Source organism: Notolepis coatsorum, assembly GCF_963971535.1.
Source record: "Notolepis coatsorum genome assembly, chromosome: 3".
Lineage (NCBI taxonomy): Eukaryota > Metazoa > Chordata > Actinopteri > Aulopiformes > Paralepididae > Notolepis > Notolepis coatsorum.
The window spans coordinates 169,427,498-169,452,041 of NC_140167.1; the positions used below are offsets into that span (position 1 = coordinate 169,427,498).

The 24,544-nt window shown below is 48.3% G+C and overlaps 1 protein-coding gene across 2 annotated transcripts in view; it reads right to left on the reverse strand.

Moving 5' to 3' along the window:
- Positions 1-24,544, reverse strand: part of wdfy2 (WD repeat and FYVE domain containing 2) — a 135,871-nt gene that overhangs the window by 35,744 nt on the left and 75,583 nt on the right. For both annotated transcript variants that reach the window (XM_084310045.1, XM_084310044.1), the window contains exons 9-10: positions 17,264-17,365; positions 5,875-6,005 (exon numbers count right to left, since the gene is read on the reverse strand). In XM_084310045.1, coding sequence (XP_084166171.1) covers positions 5,875-6,005; positions 17,264-17,365 — 233 coding nt within the window. The remainder of the gene's footprint in view (positions 1-5,874; positions 6,006-17,263; positions 17,366-24,544) is intronic.

The following is a 24,544-nucleotide window of genomic DNA, read 5'->3' on the forward strand; positions in this document are numbered from 1 at the left end:
CCCCCCGAGACTATTTGATAACTATGATGTGGAAATGATACCCAATGCATTATCAGATCACTGTTATTTACTCCTAAAAGGAACATTTGGTATACTATCATCCCGAGCCCCAAGATGGCGATTTAACTCGATGCTGCTTAATAACAAGGAATTCATTACACAAATCAAAGAAGCTCTTACAGTATTCCTACGGATGAACGCAAACTCGATGCAGGACCCCAGAATATTATGGATGTCGGTAAAGGGAATGATCAAGGATTTCACTGATAGCTTTTCCTCCAAAATACACAAGAATCGATGCTCAAAACTGGCTGAACTGGAAACGCTTTATTCAACGTTATTTAATTCTTTACAATGCAACAACTCGGTTCGACTGGAAACTCAAGTTAATGTACTAAAAAAAGAGATTAACGCCATATACAGACAACAATCTGAAATACAAATACGTAGCGCAAGACAACAGCAGTACTCTCAAGGTTCCAAACCAAGTCACCTATTAGCTATGCGATTAAGAGTTAACGCAAAATTTGCAGATATAACTACCATTAAAGCGCAACAAGGACTTGTTACAGACCCTAAAAAAATAAACGCGACATTCAAAGAATTCTACTCCAACTTGTATAAATCAGAAACGACCTTCGATCAAAACAAAATGGACACATATCTTAATCAAATTAACCTCCCTAAACTTTCAGAGGATGACGCTAAACAGTTAGAAACACCGATCACACTAGAGGAACTCAAGAAGGCCATATCCGAAATGCAAAGTGGTAAGGCTCCTGGAAGAGACGGTATCCCACCAGAAATGTACCTCTCTTGTTGGGACATAATTGGACCCTTATTACTAAATATGATTTTATACTCAGTCAAGGAGGGGAACTTCCATAAGAATGACAATATTGCACTCATAACAGTCCTCCTTAAAAAAGACAAAGACCCCACCGAGTGCGGTAGTTATAGACCCTTAAGCCTCCTCGGAACCGATATCAAACTGTACTCTAAGGTATTAGCCATCAGACTACAAAAGCATATGACGTCTTTAGTTCATCCGGACCAAACTGGCTTCATAAGAGGCCGCTTGATCACTGATAACATAAGACGATTACTACACGTACTAGATGCTAACAAGGACGACACCACACCTAAGGCGATGCTGTCCCTGGATGCAATGAAAGCTTTTGACAGGTTGGAATGGTCGTATCTATGGGCAGTATTAGAAAGGATGGGGTAAGGAAAAGGTTTCATTGATGTGATTAAAGTATTATACAAAGACCCATCGGCCATGATTACAACAGGTATAATCACCTCTGGAATCTTTCCGGTATCACGCTCATCTAGACAGGGTTGCCCTCTTAGTCCCGGACTATTCGATCTATCATTAGAGCCTTTAGCACAATATATAAGACAATCCCAATCCATAGAACCAATCGTAATCAAGGGCACACAACATAAAATTTGTTTATATGCGGACGACGTAATACTGTTCATGCAAAACCACATTGCCTCATCTGCTCAAGTTGATTGAGGACTTTGGAGATTTATCAGGATTTAAGATAAATTGGCCGAAGTCGGCTTTCCTTCCACTTAACGCCCCTGCAAAAAAATATATAATCCTCCCAGAAGAGATACCTATGGTAAAACACTTTAGATGTTTGGGAGTTGAAATATTCCCTACCATAAGCCAAACGGTGAAGCACAATTACATAAAAATCCAAAACAAAATCAAAGACGACCTTGACAGGTGGTCAAAACTTAAAAACTCAGTACAGGCACGGGTATCAATTTTTTAATTTTTTTTATCTTTCTTCCCCTCCTTTTTCCCGATTTTTCTCCCATCCCACCCTTCCTGGTTGTTGTGTACTTTCCCCTACTGTTGGTCCGGGAGACCGGAGACTGTCACATGCTTTCCTCCGACGCATGTGCAGCCTGGGGCAGGCCAACCTGGCCGCGCAGGTTCTCACCGGGGAGAGTGTAGCGTGTGGGAGGCCACACTATCTCTCCTTAGTTCCAACCCTTGCTGAGCAGGCGCCCCGACCGAACTGTAGGGGTCGCTGTCCACAACGCCCAGGACCCACCCTTCAGCTTTCCCACCCCCTGATACAGGCAATTGTATCAGTGTGAGAGGCCAGCCAAGCTGATAGCAACACCGGGAGCTGGATTCGAACAGGCGAATCCAGTGTCTCCCGGTGTTGGTGACGAACGTAATCTCCGTGCGCCACCTCCCCCCCCGGGTATCAATAGTTAAGATGGACGTCCTACCTAGAATCAACTTCTTCAGCTCAATGCTACCGTTACCCCCTCCAGAGGGTTACTGGAAAAAATTACACTCCTCCACATACAAATTTATTTGGAATAACAAACCACCACGTATAAAAAGATCCACCGCACAGAGAAACAAAGCAGACGGTGGTATGGCATTTCCAGATTTTTTCCACTATTTTAAGGCGTACACTTTAAGACCACTGACAACATGGTTTGGTCCCCAAGCATTAGTATCCTGGAGAAATTTAGAAGAAAATATAGTAGCTCCACATAGACTGAAGGACATAGCATACACCAAATTATCAATTAAGCAATGCGAACGGAAATTTGGCCCCATAATTACTCATGCGATCCGGATATGGCTTGAAACACAAAAAATTATATTCTACACATAAATGGCATAATCATACTCCCTTATTCAATAACAATGCACTCTTGATTGGAAAACAACCTATAAGATTCCCTATATGGGAAAAGCAAGGCATACACTCATTAGGAGATGTTTTCAACAAACAGGGTTTTTGTAGTTATGATGAAATACGCAAAAAATTTAATCTCACCGATTCCACATATTATTTTTACGCACAGTTATTGTTATGTTTGAAGGCTCACGGTGTTCCATTAAGGATACCAATTGTACACCACAGATACCACAAATTCTTCTATGAAAGAGAGACATCGAGAGGTTTTGTTTCAGATTTTTATCATCAATTACTAACGTCCTCGTATGAAACCCTCCACCTAGACTCAGTCTGGAGGAGGGATATACCAGACCTGGAAAAATATTTTGATTGGCAAGAAGCCTGGGCAAATGTTCGATTTACATCAAGGAACCCGGACCATCAACAAATCAATCTTAACTATATTCACAGGACATACTTGACTCCTATAAGACTGAACAGAATGGGTCTTAAACAAGACTCGAAATGCTCCTTATGTACAAATGGAGACGAGGGGACATTTATGCACATGTACTGGGACTGCCCACCAGTTAAGATATTCTGGAAAGAAGTGACCCAGCAATTATCAAATCTCTTAACTCTGAATATACCTGTACACCCCTCTGTATTACTGCTGAATGATGTTTTTGAGTGTGCAGTACATCCACAGCTAAAGAGATTGGTTTTATCCGGTATCACAGTGGCTAAAAAGCTGATAGCATCACGATGGTTTCAACCAGAAAAAATTTGCCGGAAGGTCTGGATTATTACATATCTCGATGTGATTTATCAAGAAATATCTACAGCAAGAATTTTGGGTCTCAATGAATCCAAAATGACAATGTGGTTAGAAGTGGTGGACAGAATAAAAGCTAGCATATAATGGTAGTGTCTGGTTAGGAGCGAGGGATAATGGATGGATTATCCAATGGGGGGTCCGGGAGGGGGGGGTACGAGCTAGAGCATATGTGTGTAGGGTATTAGATAGCAGGTATTAGGGGTATATCCTGTATAAGACATTTAACTAATTGGTGATTTCATTGGATGTGCACTGTTAATTAATGCTTGTATATCTTATCGTGTGTTGTCATGTTTGTTTATATGTTTGTTTAAAAAATAATAAAAAAATAAAATACAAAAAAATAATATAACCGCATAAAGACCCTCATCTACACCTTTGTTTACAGATATTTTTTCTCATTATATTCAGATCCAATTATATTGCCTATATTTATGTCTTTCTTCTATTACCCTGCCCATACCTGTACCTCCCCTCCCCCTCCCCCATGCTGCTATGATGCCCAAATTTCCCCCAAGGGGATCAATAAAGGAATATCTTATCTTATCTTATACAAATATACCATAGTACCAAACAAAACTAAACACGGGGAAAAAAAAGAAACACACCTAAAACCCCTCCGTACTCTAAGATTATTCCCCAGCATAGTAAAATTTGGTAAATGGTGCATTTATATAGCAGCTTTTATCCAAAGCGCTCGACAATTTGTTCCTCACATATTACCCATTCACTCACACATTCGCACACCGACAGCAGAGGCAACCATGCAAGGTGCCAACCTGCACATTGGGAGCAATTAGGTTTTTTTTTTTTTTAAACTTTGGCCATTTCCCTGGCTCTTTTATACGTTTATCGCATTTATACTTGGTCAAGTTCGACCGACAGAAGCAGGCTGAAAGGGTTCAGATGGGGGGGGAGACACTCTGGGAAAGGCACGGCTGCAGTCCGGGATTCGAACTCGCTCAGCCCCAGATCCGTGACGAGCACGGTTGTCCACGGCGCTGAAATAGCACTCGCGGTACGTGGTGAGCTACTGGAGCTCCCTGGAGCAATTAGGGTTTAAGTGCCTGTTGTACGTGCTGCATAACAGTGTGGTAAGCCAGCTGCACTGAAGCAAACAGGTGGATTCAGAGAGTCATAAACTCAGCACAGGAAATCATTGGCTGCCCCCTCCCCTCCCTGAAGGACATACATAACTCCCGCTGCCTCGACAGAGCAAAGAACATTATACAAGGACAGCTCACACCCTGGCTTCCACCTGTTCCACCTGTTACCACCGGGCAGGCGTTACAGGTGCATCAGAGCCAAAACCAAATTGTATTAACAGATTGCAAAATGGGTACAATACAGTACAGCTAAATACACACAATTGTTAAGGGGATGCAGACCAGAGAAAGACTTTCGTCTGGTTTACATCAGGGTCCCCCATTTTCAATTCATCATAACATGACATACATGACATACAGATAGACAGTACTGCTACATCTATAGATTTATGACATACCAGATTTACAAATACAGTACTGTTTGTGATACAAAAATAGTCTAAAAAGGAGAGTATAATCATTTGACGAAGAAACTGTACATTGGAGGAAGTTGGGTAGGTGGGGTGGAGAGGGGGGTTGGGTAGGTGGGGTGGGGGGGAAAACTGTACATTGGAGGTGGTTGGGGGGGGGGGGTAACTGTACATTGGATTATCCATGAAACCTTACTTGGACCCAAGAAGAGGGTCTTGTGTATTATTGGGTTAGGACATTTACTGTACATTGGAGGGGGTTGGGTTAGGACATTTACAGGGGCCAGTTTCGAATTGCAGTCTCCCGTATGTTATCTTTGAGAGTGGTTTTGAAAGTGGGTAGTGATTCACATTTACAGCTGTGGGTAGGGTGTTCCACATTGATGTGGCATAATTTAAAAACGTGTTTTGTCCCTTGTTTGAGCCGAATCTGGGTTTCACATGATTTGTGGAGCTCCCTCTGGTGTTGTGGTCACTGACCTTTGGGAAGAAATTTGACATGTACATGGGTACCTTAGTCGTGTAGTGCATCTTGTAGACCAGGCCCATTGCAAGTTGCTGTACTCTGTCGTCTACTCTAAGCCATCCTAGGTTGTCAAAGTGGGCAGGGGTGAGGTTGGTTCTAGGAGTAAGGTCATGCAATAGTCCGCCACCACCTTGAACTCCTGATATGATATGCACTAACCACCACTACTGTCCAACACTGTGATTGTTGTATATTCTGTATTTGTATAGTATTGCGAGTGACATTATGTTTATTTATTTTTTTATTACTTGTGTGAACCAGCACCCTTAAATTTGAGTCCCTAATCTCGTTATATGACAGCACGGGTTACAGGGATGAATCAGTCACTCACTCGTCGTCCGTGATGGACTCGTGGCAGCGGTCACACACCCGCACCTCGAACTCGAAGCCCATGATGGGGATGGTGGAGCGCTTTGACGAACACTTCCCGCAGACCGCTTGGCCACACTTCCTACAGTGATGCTGGGGGAGGAGAGGAGAGGAGAGAGGGAGGAGTCATGGGTTGAATACAAAATCGCTGAAGATTGACAAATGAAAAAATAATAAGAGGTGGAGGCCTTTAGACAGAAGGCAGCTTTGTTCAAATTGACCTTCATGCCTTCTAGTCTAGTAGATAGAGGGGGGTATCATGCACCCGCCGGAAATATACTTCTAACCAGACTTTCTAGAATGAAAAAAATGTGAAAAATATGATAGGCTATGTTAACAAGTTGTCAGAGTGTCCCATGTATCATTTATATGCAAATGAATGACACAATTATCAAAAAATCGCAAAAGAAATCTGTTCCATATATCTCAGCCAATATTGCAGATAACTGAACAAATGAGGTGTCTAGACCCATGTTTTGAGGGTCAAAGATCACAATAACACTATCCCTAGAGTGATCACATGTTTCTATGTAATTTTGCCGATGCAATTCTGTGCTGTCAATACAAAATAATCACATTTTTACTAATTAGTTGAGTAGGAAAGCGGATACTATCATGCACCCCCTGGAAATATATTGTTAACCAGTGTTTCTAGATAGGAAAAAATTTGTAGAAAATGATAGGCTATGTTAAAAATCTGTCAGAGTGTCCCATGTATCATTTATATGCAAATTAATGACGCCATCATCAAAAATGAATGTCGCTATTTCAGCCAATATTGCAAATAACTGAACAAGTAGGTTGTCTAGACCCATATCTTGAGGGTCAAAAATCATAATAAAACTATTCCCAGAATGATCACCTGTTTGTGGCGAGCTAGTATGCAAATTAGTGTAACCTTTACAAAGAATAAAGCATTTTTACCAATAAAGACACATCATATTGTAGATGACTGAACAAAAAAAGATGTGGACTCATGTTTTGAGGGTTAAAGATGGTAATAAAATGTCTGAAGTGGTCACATATAGCTCTGGCATGCTTATATACAAGAGTGCTGCTTTCACTGCCATTTCTTACGTAGGTCTACATGTATGTAATACGGTAAATACGTCCTCTGTTCTGGATATCTTCTTTGTTGACACAACATTCAAGTATTTTTTTCTATTTGTATTTTGTGCCCTAAACTACTAATCATCATCATCACTAAAACAATTGTCAAAGTCTATCTCTTCGATCTCCATCTCTTCCTCCGCCTCATCACACTTGTACTCTCCATCCTCCTCATCCATGTTATTTTTTGCATAATCTGCCTCCTTATCAAGAGCTTCTTGCTCTTCTTACTCCACTTTCTGGGCCAGTACCTCAACAAGAGAAGGACGGAGGATGGGTCCAACCGTCCAGACAGGCTCAAACACCTCCTCATCCATTGTTTTTCCCAGTCCATACTTTGATCATAGGCTTTGGGCCTCTTGAATATTGGCTGTTCTGCTCTTTTGTATCATCAAGGTATCTGGAGAGGTTGGTCATGCTGACATGGTAGAGGATGATCATCAGTATATAGAGGTTGGTCATGCTGACATGGTAGAGGAGGATCATCAGTATAGAGGTTGGTCATGCTGACATGGTAGATGAGGATCATCAGTATATAGAGGTTGGTCATGCTGACATGGTAGAGGAGGATCATCAGTATATAGAGAGGTAGGTCATGCTGACATGGTAGAGGAGGATCATCAGTATATAGAGGTTGGTCATGCTGTCATGGTAGAGGAGGATCATCAGTATATAGAGAGGTTGGTCATGCTGACATGGTAGAGGAGGATCATCAGTATATAGAGAGGTTGATCATGCCGACATGGTAGAGGAGGATCATCAGTATATAGAGGTTGGTCATGCTGACATGGTAGAGGAGGATCATCAGTATATAGAGAGGTTGGTCATGCTGACATGGTAGAGGAGGATCATCAGTATATATATATAGAGGTTGGTCATGCTGACATGGTAGAGGAGGATCATCAGTATATGAGGTTGGGCATGCTGACATGGTAGAGGAGGATCATCAGTATGAGTATAAGAAATGGCATTGAAAGCAGCACTCTTGTATATAAGCATGCCAGAGATATATGTGACCACTTCAGAAATTGTATTACTATCTTTAACCCTCAAAACATGAGTCCACATCTTTTTTTGTTCAGTCATCTCTACAATATGATGTGTCTTTATTGGTAAAAATGCTTTATTCTTTGTAAAGGTGCCACTAATTTGCATACTAGCTCGCCACAAACAGGTGATCATTCTGGCAATAGTTTTATTATGATTTTTGACCCTCAAAATATGGGTCTAGACAACCTACTTGTTCAATTATTTGCAATATTGGCTGAAATAGCGACATTCGTTTTTTGACAATGGCATCATTAATTTGCATATAAATGATACATGGGACACTCTGACAGATTTTTAACATAGCCTATCATTGTCTACACATTGTTTCCAATCTAGAAACACTAGTTAACAATATATTTCCAGGCGGTGCATGATAGTATCCGCTTTCCTACTCAACTAATTAGTAAAAATGTGATTATTTTGTATTGACGGCACAGATTTGCATAGGCAAATTACATAGAAACATGTGATCACTCTAGGGATAGTGTTATTGTGATCGTTGACCCTCAAAACATGGGTCTAGACACCTCATTTGTTCAGTTATCTGCAATATTGGCTGAGATATATGAAACTGATTTTTTTGCGATTTTTTGATAATTGCGTCATTCATTTTTCCTTTTTTCCATTCTAGAAAGTCTGGTTAGAAGTACCCAGTATATTAGTAACCCGGCTTGTATTAGGAGGCCGGCTTATAATTGCTTAGCTCAAGAGCGCACCCGGCCATTAATAGAGACCCGGCTTGTATTTGAGACCCGGTTACTATTAGAGGAATTACGGTATATTTCCGGGGGGTGCATGATACCCCCCTCTATCTACTAGACTATTCCTTTAATAATGACTTCTTCTTCACCTCTCAAACTTCTATGAAGGGATGAAAGGTCACTTTAAAATGTTCCTCACTTCTTGGGGAGCAACATTAGGCTATAGGTTATTTATTTAACCAAGCAGTTTCATTCTTATTTACAATGACCAAAAGGCCTCTCGAAGGGTAACAGGGAAAGGGGACAAATATTTTAATTAAATGGTAAATGGCTGCATTTATATAGCACTTTTATCCAAAGCGCTTTACAATTTTGTTCCTCACATTTCATTCACATTCGGGAGGAGGTTGATGAACTGGCACACTGGTGCCGGGCTAACAGCCTACTCCTGAACGTTGGTAAAAACCAAAGAGCTGATCATGGATTTTAGGAGAATACAGCAGGGGACACACACGCCACTGTGGATAAATGGGGCTATCGTGGACACTGACAGGGTGAGCAGTTTCAAATACCTGGGAGTCCACATTACAGAGGACCTGACATGGTCAACACACATAGATTCTGTGGTGAATCGAACCATGAACCTTCCGACTACCAGACAACCGCTCTACCTCCTGAGCCACTGTCGCCCCACAATTAAAAATAAAATAGGAAACAGACAGACGATACATACATCCCAGAGGTAAGGGAAATAATTAGAACACACATCAAACAAACAGCCAAATAAAATTACAAGGTATGTAAAACATGAAGCAGAACAGACAATTATTTTCAGTTAAAAACGTCTTTTGCATCTCGTTCCATCTGCTGAGAGTAGCAAATTGGAGGGAGGATTTACCAAAGGAAGTGTTAACACGGGGAACATCTAGGACTAGCAGGATATGGTGAGCATACATTATCCCTCCGATATACTAGATAGATATTTAGTCTAATTTAATTTGATGTATTTTTTACAAAATTTGTCTTTGGCGTCACCATGGTTGCAATCAACAAGACAACACAGTACAAACACCACACAGCCACAAAAGACATTGGCCCTTAACAGCCCAATACATATGACAAAAGAAAAACAAGACAGAGCTTCAGATACCTAACCAGTACCGTGGTTAAAATGAAAAGCTAAGAATTCATCAGAGCAATGGCATGTGGGATGAAATATGTTTTTTGGGGCTAGAGGAACTCTACAGCGCCTTCCAGATGGAAGCTTGTCAAACTCACCATGAAAGGGATGCAAGGTATCAGACAATAATTTGCTGAGCCTTATTGTATAATGTAGACATACACAATGTCCTGTGTGCCGACAGTGGTCGTTGTTATGACTTCAAACTAGGCCATTGCACTCTATTAGGTGATCATTAGAACAGTATTCTTCATAGCATAGTCAGTGGGTCTACAAACCGTGTAGTCGCGAAGACAGAACAAAACGTTGCCGTATTTCCCCAAACCTTTCGCACAAATACATAAACTCTTTCAAGAGCTGGAAATTATGGGATTGATTTGAGCCGCATGGGAACGCCGCTCAGAGCAGATGCTTCCGATCCACAGAAAGTACCTTGTCACTAGTGAATCCCACCAGCTATTTTATTCATGCAAACTACGGCCTCTTCCTGCCCTCTGGTGGACAGAAAACAAAACTGCACCTGTGACAAAAACAAATGTGAATGTGAACTTTGGAATCCATAGGCTCCAACTAATGCAATACAGACAAAAACCAGATGCAAGCATTGATGGTTTGTGACCAGAGCCAGAACATTAGCTCAGTTTATTGATGAAGAGCTCAATGAACGTCTAATGGAGCTCATAATTGCCAGCACACCCCACAATGCTCTGAGGTCTGACCTGTATAGCAAACCCAACAGCCATTCTCTAGCTAGCTGACGTACTAACAGAGGTGCGGAAATATGAAGCCCCATCAGCAGGCAATGAACAGTTATACCATGAACTGGGTATGTCACATAGCAAGAAAATCCATGCCGTGGACAGAGGCCGAACATGCCAAAACTGTGGCAGGAGCCATAAACCCTGTCAATGTCCTGCGTTCAACGATGAATACTCTGGAAAAGCAGGCGGCAGGGACAGCAACGCTTCGGTCGAGGCCAAAGAAGCAGGTCTCCCCCACCACAACAAAGACAGAGGAACATGGCATCCAGCTATCGTTGTACAAAAGTGCAATGAGCCAAGAAGCTATGCTGTACAAACACCAAATGGCAACCAGGTCAGGCGGTGCAGGAGCCACCTGCGTGAGCTATACATCCCACCGCTGTCACCATGAAGTATTCTCGAGTCAATGAAGACACTTATGTTGTAAACTGAACTGAAGTTTACATACATAGTTTACATACATGACATAGCCGGCTTACATACATACTGGTGCACCACACATATCGTCCCTGGCCCGCGCATTATACTGTATGGTTGGTTCCTACTGCATATCACAACACATTCCAAAGGTTCCTAGCTCACGTCTATCAGGCAGTTTGTGGGAGGAGCTCCACACGTGTAACACGAGCGAGGGAACGGGAGGAGACGAGCGAGGAGGGAACGGGAGGAGACGAGCGAGGGAACAGGAGGAGACAAGCGAGGGAACGGGAGGAGACAAGCGAGGGAACGGGAGGAGACGAGCGAGGGAACAGGAGGAGACGAGCGAGGAGGGAACGGGAGGAGACGAGCGAGGGAACAGGAAGAGACGAGCGAGGAGGGAACGGGAGGAGACGAGCGAGGAGGGAACGGGAGGAGACGAGCGAGGAGGGAACAGGAGGAGACGAGCGAGGAGGGAACAGGAGGAGACGAGCGAGGGAACAGGAGGAGACGAGCGAGGGAACAGGAGGAGACGAGCGAGGGAACAGGAGGAGACGAGCGAGGAGGGAACGGGAGGAGACGAGCGAGGGAACAGGAAGAGACGAGCGAGGAGGGAACGGGAGGAGACGAGCGAGGAGGGAACGGGAGGAGACGAGCGAGGGAACCGGAGGAGACGAGCGAGGGAACGGGAGGAGACGAGCGAGGAGGGAACGGGAGGAGACGAGCGAGGGAACGGGAGGAGACGAGCGAGGGAACGGGAGGAGACGAGCGAGGGAACAGGAGGAGACGAGCGAGGGAACAGGAGGAGACGAGCGAGGGAACAGGAGGAGACGAGCGAGGGAACGGGAGATGAGCGAGGGAACGGGAGGAGACGAGCGAGGGAACAGGAGGACGAGCGAGGGAACGGGAGATGAGCGAGGGAACGGGAGGAGACGAGTGAGGGAACAGGAGGAGACGAGCGAGGGAACAGGAGGAGACGAGCGAGGGAACGGGAGATGAGCGAGGGAACGGGAGGACGAGCGAGGGAACGGGAGGACGAGCGAGGAGGGAACGGGAGGAGACGAGCGAGGGAACGGGAGATGAGAGAGGGAACGGGAGGAGACGAGCGAGGGAACAGGAGGAGACGAGCGAGGGAACGGGAGGAGACGAGCGAGGGAACGGGAGGAGACGAGCGAGGAGGGAACGGGAGGAGACGAGCGAGGAGGGAACAGGAGGAGACGAGCGAGGGAACAGGAGGAGACAAGCGAGGGAACAGGAGGAGACGAGCGAGGGAACAGGAGGAGACAAGCGAACAGAAGGAGACGAGCGAGGAGGGAACGGGAGGAGACGAGCGAGGGGACGGGAGGACGAGCGAGGGAACGGGAGATGAGCGAGGGAACGGGAGGAGACGAGCGAGAGAACAGGAGGAGACGAGCGAGGGAACAGGAGGAGACGAGCGAGAGAACAGGAGGAGACGAGCGAGGGAACAGGAGGAGACGAGCGAGGGAACAGGAGGAGACGAGCGAGGAGGGAACGGGAGGAGACAAGTGAGGGAACGGGAGGACGAGCGAGGGAACGGGAGGAGACGAGCGAGGGAACAGGAGGAGACGAGCGAGGGAACAGGAGGAGACGAGCGAGAGAACAGGAGGAGACAAGCGAGGGAACGGGAGGAGACGAGCGAGGGAACAGGAGGAGACAAGCGAGGGAACGGGAGGAGACGAGCGAGGGAACAGGAGGAGACAAGCGAGGGAACGGGAGGAGACGAGCGAGGGAACGGGAGGAGACGAGATCGAGGGAACGGGAGGAGACGAGCGAGGGAACGGGAGGAGACGAGCGAGGGAACGGGAGATGAGCGAGGGAACGGGAGGAGACGAGCGAGGGAACGGGAGATGAGCGAGGGAACGGGAGGAGACGAGCGAGGGAACAGGAGGACGAGCGAGGGAACGGGAGATGAGCGAGGGAACGGGAGGAGACGAGTGAGGGAACAGGAGGAGATGAGCGAGGAGGGAACGGGAGGAGACGAGCGAGGGAACGGGAGGAGACGAGCGAGGGAACGGGAGATGAGCGAGGGAACGGGAGGAGACGAGCGAGGGAACGGGAGATGAGCGAGGGAACGGGAGGAGACGAGCGAGGGAACAGGAGGACGAGCGAGGGAACGGGAGATGAGCGAGGGAACAGGAGGAGACGAGCGAGGGAACGGGAGGACGAGCGAGGGAACGGGAGGACGAGCGAGGAGGGAACGGGAGGAGACGAGCGAGGGAACAGGAGGAGACGAGCGAGGGAACGGGAGGAGACGAGCGAGGGAACAGGAGGAGACGAGTGAGGGAACAGGAGGAGACGAGCGAGGGAACGGGAGATGAGCGAGGAGGGAACAGGAGGAGACGAGTGAGGGAACAGGAGGAGACGAGCGAGGGAACGGGAGGAGACGAGCGAGGGAACGGGAGATGAGCGAGGGAACGGGAGATGAGAGAGGGAACGGGAGGAGACGAGCGAGGGAACGGGAGGAGACGAGCGAGGGAACGGGAGATGAGAGAGGGAACGGGAGGAGACGAGCGAGGGAACGGGAGGAGACGAGCGAGGGAACAGGAGGAGACGAGCGAGGGAACGGGAGGAGACGAGCGAGGGAACGGGAGGAGACGAGCGAGGGAACGGGAGGAGACGAGCGAGGAGGGAACGGGAGGAGACGAGCGAGGAGGGAACGGGAGGAGACGAGCGAACAGAAGGAGACGAGCGAGGAGGGAACGGGAGGAGACGAGCGAGGGGACGGGAGGACGAGCGAGGGAACGGGAGATGAGCGAGGGAACGGGAGGAGACGAGCGAGGGAACGGGAGGAGACGAGCGAGAGAACAGGAGGAGACGAGCGAGGGAACAGGAGGAGACGAGCGAGAGAACAGGAGGAGACGAGCGAGGGAACAGGAGGAGACGAGCGAGGGAACAGGAGGAGACGAGCGAGGAGGGAACGGGAGGAGACGAGCGAGGGAACAGGAGGAGACGAGCGAGGGAACAGGAGGAGACGAGCGAGAGAACAGGAGGAGACAAGCGAGGGAACGGGAGGAGACGAGCGAGGGAACGGGAGGAGACGAGCGAGGAGGGAACGGGAGGAGACGAGCGAGGGAACAGGAGGAGACGAGCGAGGGAATGGGAGGACACGAGCGAGGGAATGGGAGGACGAGCGAGGGAACGGGAGATGAGCGAGGGAACGGGAGGAGACGAGCGAGGGAACAGGAGGAGACAAGCGAGGGAACGGGAGGAGACGAGCGAGGGAATGGGAGGAGACGAGCGAGGGAACGGGAGATGAGCGAGGGAACGGGAGGAGACGAGCGAGGGAACGGGATTAGACGAGCGAGGGAACGGGAGGAGACGAGCGAGGGAACAGGAGGAGACGAGCGAGGGAACAGGAGGAGACGAGCGAGGGAACGGGATTAGACGAGCGAGGGAACGGGAGGAGACGAGCGAGGGAACAGGAGGAGACGAGCGAGGGAACAGGAGGAGACGAGCGAGGGAACGGGATTAGACGAGCGAGGGAACGGGAGGAGACGAGCGAGGGAACAGGAGGAGACGAGCGAGGGAACAGGAGGAGACGAGCGAGGGAACAGGAGGAGACGAGCGAGGAGGGAACAGGAGGAGACGAGCGAGGGAACGGGAGGAGACGAGCGAGGGAACGGGAGGACGAGCGAGGGAACGGGAGGAGACGAGCGAGGGAACGGGAGGAGACGAGCGAGAGAACAGGAGGAGACGAGCGAGGGAACAGGAGGAGACGAGCGAGAGAACAGGAGGAGACGAGCGAGAGAACAGGAGGAGACGAGCGAGGGAACAGGAGGAGACGAGCGAGGAGGGAACGGGAGGAGACGAGTGAGGGAACGGGAGGACGAGCGAGGGAACGGGAGGAGACGAGCGAGGGAACGGGAGGACGAGCGAGGGAACGGGAGGAGACGAGCGAGGGAACAGGAGGAGACGAGCGAGAGAACGGGAGGAGACGAGCGAGGGAACGGGAGGAGACGAGATCGAGGGAACGGGAGGAGACGAGCGAGGAGGGAACGGGAGGAGACGAGCGAGGGAACAGGAGGAGACGAGCGAGGGAATGGGAGGACGAGCGAGGGAACGGGAGATGAGCGAGGGAACGGGAGGAGACGAGCGAGGGAACAGGAGGAGACGAGCGAGGGAACAGGAGGAGACGAACGAGGGAACAGGAGGAGACGAGCGAGGGAACGGGAGGAGACGAGCGAGGGAACGGGAGGAGACGAGCGAGGAGGGAACGGGAGGACGAGCGAGGGAACGGGAGGAGACGAGCGAGGGAACGGGAGGAGACGAGCGAGGGAACAGGAGGAGACGAGCGAGGGAACGGGAGATGAGCGAGGGAACAGGAGGAGACGAGCGAGGGAACAGGAGGAGACGAGCGAGGGAACGGGAGGACGAGCGGGGGAACAGGAGGAGACGAGCGAGGGAACGGGAGGAGACGAGCGAGGGAACGGGAGGAGACGAGCGAGGGAACAGGAGGAGACGAGCGAGGGAACGGGAGGAGACGAGCGAGGGAACAGGAGGAGACGAGCGAGGGAACAGGAGGAGACGAGCGAGGGAACAGGAGGAGACGAGCGAGGGAACGGGAGGAGACGAGCGAGGGAACGGGAGGAGACGAGCCAGGGAACGGGAGGAGACGAGCCAGGGAACGGGAGGACGAGCGAGGGAACGGGAGATGAGCGAGGGAACGGGAGGAGACGAGCGAGGGAACGGGAGGACGAGCGAGGGAACGGGAGGAGACGAGCGAGGAGGGAACGGGAGGAGACGAGCGAGGAGGGAACGGGAGGAGACGAGCGAGGGAACGGGAGGAGACGAGCGAGGGAACGGGAGGAGACGAGCGAGGGAACAGGAGGAGACGAGCGAGGGAACGGGAGGAGACGAGCGAGGGAACGGGAGGAGACGTGCGAGGAGGGAACGGGAGGACGAGCGAGGGAACGGGAGATGAGCGAGGGAACGGGAGGAGACGAGCGAGGGAACAGGAGGAGACGAGCGAGGGAACAGGAGGAGACGAGCGAGGGAACGGGAGGAGACGAGCGAGGGAACAGGAGGAGACGAGCGAGGGAACGGGAGGAGACGAGCGAGGGAACAGGAGGAGACGAGCGAGGAGGGAACGGGAGGAGACGAGCGAGGGAACGGGAGGAGACGAGCGAGGGAACAGGAGGAGACGAGCGAGGAGGGAACGGGAGGAGACGAGCGAGGAGGGAACGGGAGGAGACGAGCGAGGAGGGAACGGGAGGAGACGAGCGAGGAGGGAACAGGAGGAGACGAGCGAGGGAACGGGAGGAGACGAGCGAGGAGGGAACAGGAGGAGACGAGCGAGGGAACAGGAGACGAGCGAGGGAACAGGAGACGAGCGAGGGAACAGGAGGAGACGAGCGAGGGAACGGGAGGAGACGAGCGAGGGAACGGGAGGAGACGAGCGAGGAGGGAACAGGAGGAGACGAGCGAGGGAACAGGAGGAGACGAGCGAGGGAACGGGAGGAGACGAGCGAGGAGGGAACAGGAGGAGACGAGCGAGGGAACGGGAGATGAGCAAGGGAACAGGAGACGAGCGAGGGAACAGGAGGAGACGAGCGAGGGAACAGGAGGAGACTAGCGAGGGAACAGGAGACGAGCGAGGGAACAGGAGGAGACGAGCGAGGGAACAGGAGGAGACGAGCGAGGGAACAGGAGGAGACGAGCGAGGGAACAGGAGGAGACGAGCGAGGGAACAGGAGGAGACGAGCGAGGGAACAGGAGGAGACGAGCGAGGAGGGAACGGGAGGAGACGAGCGAGGGAACAGGAGGAGACGAGCGAGGGGGGAACAGGAGCAGACGAGCGAGGGAACAGGAGGAGACGAGCGAGGGAACAGGAGGAGACGAGCGAGGGAACAGGAGGAGACGAGCGAGGAGGGAACAGGAGGAGACGAGCGAGGGAACGGGAGGAGACGAGCGAGGAGGGAACAGGAGGAGACGAGCGAGGGAACAGGAGATGAGCAAGGGAACAGGAGGAGACGAGCGAGGGAACCCCCCTCAGGCTTCTTCTGTGTTTTCCTGCGGCTTTGGAACGGCCTTAAATATGGCGACATTTCTTCAGTTTCCAGGTAGACGGACGAATGGAGGACGGAGGGAGGGAAGCATTTTTATGTACGGTACCTGTCGAAGGCCAATCTTCTTACTGTCCCACATCTGTTTGAAGTTCCAAAAGAAGGGCTGCTCACACCTCTGACACGAGTCGCTGTCCAGCCACTCCGGGGTCTGGGGGATATACACACATCGATTAATGTCCAGCCACTCCAGGGTCTGGGGGATATACACACATAGATTAATGTCCAGCCACTCCGGGGTCTGGGGGATATACACACATAGATTAATGTCCAGCCACTCCGGGGTCTGGGGGATATACACACATAGATTAATGTCCAGCCACTCCAGGGTCTGGGGGATATACACACATAGATTGGTGACGATTCAACTGCATCGGTGATGATTCAACTGCATCGATTTGAAAATGTTAGAATTGATTCATTAGATTATTATTATTATAATTTTTTTTTTTATCTTTTTCCCCCTCCATTTTCCTCCGATTTTCTCCCATCCCAATGTTAGTCGTTATGCCAATTCCCAATCCCCTTCCTGGTCGCTGCGCACTTATCCCACACAGTCGGTCTGGGAGAGTGGAGGCTATCACGTGCTTCCTCCGACACACGTCCAGCCAATCAACCACTTCTTTTCACCTGGCAGCGCGGATTCTCATTGAGAGGGCGTAGCGTGTGGAAGGATCACACTATCCCACTCAAGTCCTATCCGCGCTTAGCAGGCGCCCCGACCGAACTGTAGGAGTCGCTGTTTACAACGACCCGGACCCACCCCGCCAGCTTCTCCCACCCTCTAATACTGCCAATTGTATTAGTGTGAACGGCCAGCCAAGCTGGTGACAACCCCGGAGCTGTGAGCTGGATTCGAACAGGCGAATCTAGCCGCTCCGGGGTTTGGTGACATTCATTAGATTATTATAATTATCTTTTTGTATTTTCATTTTTTTAATTTTTTTTTATTGGCCTATAGTCCATTCATGCTGAGTGAATCAGTTCCCCCAGCCACATTTGTGTATTCAACATTTTTGGGGGAATTAACTGATCGAAGATGTATCGAATCGAATCGTGATCAAATGAAGATTTCATGATGCATCGTTGCCTGAAGAAATGTAATCGAATCTAATCGTTGTGGGGTCAAATATTTACACCCCTACCAGTCACTCTGGGGTCTGGGGATGTATACACATAGATTAATGTCCAGCGCACGCAAACATCTCTACAAATCTCTCTATCAGTCCTTAAAGTTTGAGATTCTCCCCTCTGTTGCATGATCTCAGGGATTAAAGCAAAAAAATCTCCTGACTGAACTTTTTTCAGGCCAAGTCATATTCTTATTTTAACCTCCACTATATATTTTTATTTAATAACGTTAGCGTTTTAAGGGAACTAGATCATTTTGAACATCTTTTCTATTGCCAGTTTGCTTTTACGTAATATCAATGTTGTTTTCAATTCATTAAATGAAACTGATTGCAAGGGTTGACTGACTTTGTCATACAAATAAACAAATCTACATACTGTAACCTTTCAGTATTGTGTATAGTTCAAATTATGTATTGTCTATAGTTCAAATTCAGTATTGTGTATAGTTCAAACTCAGTATTGTGTATAGTTCAAATTCAGTATTGTGTATAGTTCAAATTATGTATTGTCTATAGTTCAAATTATGTATCGTCTATAGTTCAAATTATGTATTGTGTATAGTTCAAATTATGCAGGGCTCGAAATTAACATTTTTACTTGGGAGCACCAGCTAAAATTTAGGAGCACCCACCTAAATGTAAGGAGCACCAACAATATAATATGTAATATATTTTTTGTATTGATAAAAAAAAATATATATAACAGTACTGTAATGCAGTAAAACAGTGAAAGTAGCCTTAAACTATAGTATAGTGTAGACCTAGTAGTGTAGCATATAGTGTAACTAGGCATGTGCCGGTATGACATTTTGATAACCTTGGGCAAAAATACGATAACCTTGGGCAAAAATACCACTGTTTCACGGTATTCGGTAAATAAAAAAATCCCCCATTGAACAAAACGTATTACAGTGCACAATAAGCTTTTCTGTAAGTGTTATTTATGAATGTGTGAAGACTGTCTGTATTACACACAGAGGGAACTGTCTGACCACTTTAAAACGAAGTACAGAATATAAAATACTTCCAAATAAACTTTCATGATTATGAATATGTAGGTTACATGTCAAAAGGGCATTTTGCTAATGTAATCTACTTGCAAAGATGTGTTATAATATAGCCTAGTACTATTCTTACTATATTAAACTTTGGATTCATCTTTTGTGGTGGCTCAACATTATTTCACACACGGAACTATGTGTTGGGGATAATGGTTCCGCACGGACCATATTATTTGTTACATTGCTGTCGGCAAACGCGCTCAGAGTGTCAACAGAGTGTTGATGTTGAGTTGATGTTAGCTGCTAGCTGGCTCCCCGAATCCACAACAGCCAGGCAGCCAACCGTACAAAATACAGTCTCAGCCAATCACATCGATTTGTACAGTTAGTTAGCTCCACTCCATTGCGAATGAAAAGTTAGCCAGCCAGGACAGCCCGTATTAGCAAGCTACAGTTGCTAGGTAGCTAACGTTAGCCACCCGAAGATCGGTAGCTAGCTAACGTTAGCCACAGCTTCAAAAACGAATTTCAATTATGTTATGAGCTATCAGCTAGCCAGCTAGATAACGTTAGACAACGCCTCGTGTAGTAAACTAAAGTGAATAGTTTACTGGGCCATTGTTTAATGCTTCAGTGGTGTTAAAAGAGGACCTGCACGCTTGCTATCTTCGGTGCAAGTGATACAGGTCTGTAACAAGACGGGTCTGTGAGGGGGAGGGCACTGCGAGCAACGTGTGTGTGTGTCAAGCTCACGTTTGATTGGTTAGAATGGTCAAAATGCCATTTTCATGATATTTGACGCCTCTGATTGGCTAAATGTTGTTTCAATCTGTATGCATCTACAAATCATATTATACCAGGTAGCCAATTCCGTCAGACTCCAAATCAAATTGAAAAAAATAAAAATAAAAAAGACTGAAATCCGTCTGGAGACGGAACGCTTTAATGCATGTGATCTCCAACATGTCAATCAAGTTGTACATGTTTTAATTGATTTGTTATCCTTGCTTTTTGCCTTGTCTTGTTGTCTTATTGTTATGATTTTATATGCTGTGTGATTTTATATGCCATTTGCTTTGGGCTTATTTCTGTATGTACACTCGACTGTAAATGAGGGATACATCATGCAATTAAATTAAATTAATGATCTTGAATTGTTTCTAACCAAAGCAAGTCCATTTCCATCCTTCGAGAGACACCAGGGCCCTATTCCCCGTACCTGGTTCAACTAAGTCGATCAAAAGTCCCATTATCCAGATTAAATTAACCCAATGTTTGAATCCAGGCTTTCCCTGTTCCTCGAAAGCTGATTCAGTCTCGTTAATTCGAACCAGACTTGATACTCAGGATAATTGCGCACGGCCGCCTCACCTGAAAAGACAGCAGGTGTCGATCGCAGAAATCCTGATTTTCTAACGGCATTGATTGATTGATTGAAAACTTTATTAACAGATTGCAGAATGGGTACAATACAGTACGGCTCAATAGCCTCGCCGACAAGTTAAATGCATAATCTATAGGCACATTTTAAGTCCCTCATTACCCCTATCAATCAGATTATATTTCTTTAAATGTGCCTGCTGGCAGTAGGCTTAATGGGATGAATAATCGAATGAGTTGAGTTCAACTCTTTCAGAATAAGTAGATAAAAACAAGCCCAACAATCTAATTGATACGAATTAATTATTGCTGTCAGTTTATCGTGTTAATTCGATTAATTAACTACACAGCAAATTATCGCGTTATGAAAATTAACAAAAAATGTATTACAAAAAAAAATACAAATAATTTTTTTTTATTTAAATATTTTTTAATCTCATTCATTCCATAAGAACGTAGAATACACATTTACAGACTTTTTTTTAATATGGCCCATTTGCATGTTCTTGGTATCTGATTCTAGGGACATCTATGGATCTCAGGGAATGTATTCCCAGTGTCAGAAATACTGTGTCTGTTATTAGGCTTGAGTAAATTGTAATGAACCAAATGAGAATATCAATAAAAAAAATTATCTTTGACTGTGAATAACACCATGCTAAAATTGACCAGACCTGAAAAATCTAAGCAAATGAATAGATGGAAGATGATTAAACAGAAGGTTTTGTAGATACAGTACTGAATTCTGCCATCCGGACACATGCCATTTGAAATATGATTATAGAATATAAGGCCTAAAATGTTTATGCGATAAAAATGCGATTAATTAGATTAATTAATTACAAATCCTGTAATTAATTAGATAAAAAAATTGAATCGCCTGACAGCACTAGAATTAATAGATACTTATGAGGATATCTGTACTGTATGTGCTTAGGTATCATGTACTATATAAATACATGGTTCCCAAAGTTTTCAAGGCGCGACCCCCGAAATAACGTGTCAGAGAGGAAGTTGGAGGCTATACAGTTTCACTATTAATCAGGTTTTAATCTGTTTCGGACATCATCCATACATGCATTGGATTGATTAACCTTTGGTTCTGTTCCGTTAGGGGCTCTGCTTGGCATCACACTACACTGCACTCCCTCGCGTACGTGCACGCGCACTGAATAAAATTCCACAAAATATACCTTTAATACCAGTATTAGTCTGACCACACCCCTCATCAGCTTACCTTCATAAGCAGGTGTGTGGTCACCTGCTCTCCTCCTTCTCGCTTTCACCACAAGGAAGTGCCTCGGTAGTACCCCACTTGACGTGTTGTTAGTTGAAAAGAGTTGTGACTGGTTTACATTGTGCTTAATCTTTTCTTCTATCACATCTGTTGTACAAGAAAAGGTTGGGTCATAATGTATTCCGCGGAGAGTAGACCCGCTAGACCTACTCTTCACCACCGGTTCTCCATTCCCGCCTCCGTCGTGCGCCTCGGTGCTGGGCTGTTGCCACTCTCGTGGTTGCCGACCCAGCCCGGGAGACTGCCGGTGGATAGTTTGCCTCACCGAAGAGCCGAGGGTTCGGTGCCGTCGCTCCGGCGATGGCCTGATCTCGACTCTGGTTCCTCTGGTTCTGGGGAATCGCCCGTTGGTGAACGGGGGGTTGTTTTGGAGCCAGGGGATTTGCGACGCAAACTTTTCGCGTCTGCTCGCTCGCGTCGCAAGATGGTGGCGTGCAGACGCGAACGGCCTGGGTTTGGGGAGCTGCTGGAGACCAGCGAAGATGCGTCCGGCTCGGGATTTCCAATGGAGACTGAGGACTTCATGGACGAGGCGGACGGATTTTTGTATGAGGGCCCCGTGGAGGAGAGTATCCCTCCTCGGGAGACCCCGGAGGGGGGGGAAATGGCTCCATGGGGCGCCCTGTTCGAGGATGTCGAGGAACCACCTTGGCCTCATCGGCAGGATGCCCTACTGTCGGCCACATCAGATTGTGGCTCCTTGACCAGTCGCAGCCTGCTGTATGTGAGGGATGCGGGGTCGGTGGAGGAAGGTTCGCAGGGGGAACTGCGGGCCTTGTTTCCTGAGCTCATGGCGGTAGCCGCCACCGCAAACGGTGTGCCGCTGCCGCTGCCATTGCCTGCACCTGTCCCTGATGACCTCATAGGCCATCCCTGGCAGCGTCCCCCAGTGAGAGGGGTGGACGTTGTCTACCCATTTTTCCCATCGATGGGGGCCTATGTTCATCGGGGTCAGGCGGTGACCAACATCATGGGACTAACTCCTACCTACGTACCAGTTACGCGGGTAGCGGGGTTGGTCAAAGGTATGGGGGAGGGCGTGCCTCGGCTTGACAGTCCGATGGCCGCGCTCCTCTGTCCGGATATGGTGTGGGAACCACTATGCAAGCCGGTCCTCCAGGGGAAATCGGCTAGGCGATTGGCTTATTGGGGTGACCAGTCATTTATCGCTGGTACACAATCGCTGGCTGCGGCGTCTAACATCGCCCACCTGGCTAGGTTTGTATCGGGGATAATGACGGGCGGCACGGATCTGACCGAGGTGAAATGCGATCAGATCACCCAGGCTGCGGGAGCTGTCCTGCACCTTTCCCAGGTGCTGGCCATAGCCATGGGGAAAGTGCGCGCCCTGGCCACCCTGGGCCAGCGTCACCTTTGGCTGGAGCAGGCCCGTGTGCCAGAGAAGAAGAGAGCTCCTCTTCTGACGGCCGCCCTCTCCGACGCTGGCCTGTTCGGGAAGGCCCTGCGGTTGATGACCTCAACATGCAGAGAGATGGCAGAGGAGAGGTCCATTCTCCAACCCCATTTTCCGCCTCCCGTCCTTGCCGGTGGAGGCAGAAGGCTTCCGCGACGTCGAGCTGTCTCCGTCGCCGCTACCACTGCCTCCGCCGCCGCTGCTGGCCCTGCCAAGAGGGCCAGGGGACGACATGGCGCTTCGGCCACCGCCGGCCCACCCCAGACCGGAGGAGACGGTAGGGAACGTCGTGTCCAGCAGACTGTAACCTACCGTCCCTCCGGGGCTCCTCGGGGTGGCAAGACTCGAGCGGCGCGAGGTGGCAGACGCCGTTAAGAGTGACTTTTTCCCCTCTGTGTCCCCTCTCCTACACCCTCCCCGGCCCCTCTATGATTTTGTGCCTTGACACGATTTAGTTATTAAATAAAAAAGTTCCCCGATGGAGGGGGACTGTGTTTTGGCCGAACAAACTGTGTGTTTCTTCAAACAAATCATATGGTGGGGTTGTGTATATATGAATCTGCCCTTTTTTACGTTGTGGGATGAGTTGTGTTGTGTTACGAGGTTAAGCAAGGTCTGCAACGTACACTCGGTAATAGGTTCTATTTAGCTTGATGCTCCACATGCAGTTAGAACTGGTGTTATTCCATTGCTTTAACTAAGTATATGTGTTTCACAATGCTGTGTTGTTTAGTTGCAGTAATACTCGTACGCACACATTTCACGGCTTAGCCGTTTACTCTCGATCAGCGTTTTTTCCTATGTACGACATAGGCAACGGGTATAGGATTCACGCACAGGCGACTTGTGTTTTGTTGTAAAACCTTTTACACATTTTGTGGGTAGCGGACATTGTATTAGCTTCGCTATGCTTTGCTTTCTACCGGAGGTTTTTCAAGATGGCTACGGTTGTTTTTCTGTGTGTAGGGATTATGGGTGTGTTTTCGGGAGGGGGTGTCGAATAAACCCCTCCTTTCCCACTTGATTGGTTTAGGGGATTTTTGATCTCTTCTGCTGAGCCAGTCAGGGCCAAGCCAGTGCTTGGCAAGGGGGGGGGGGGGGGGGG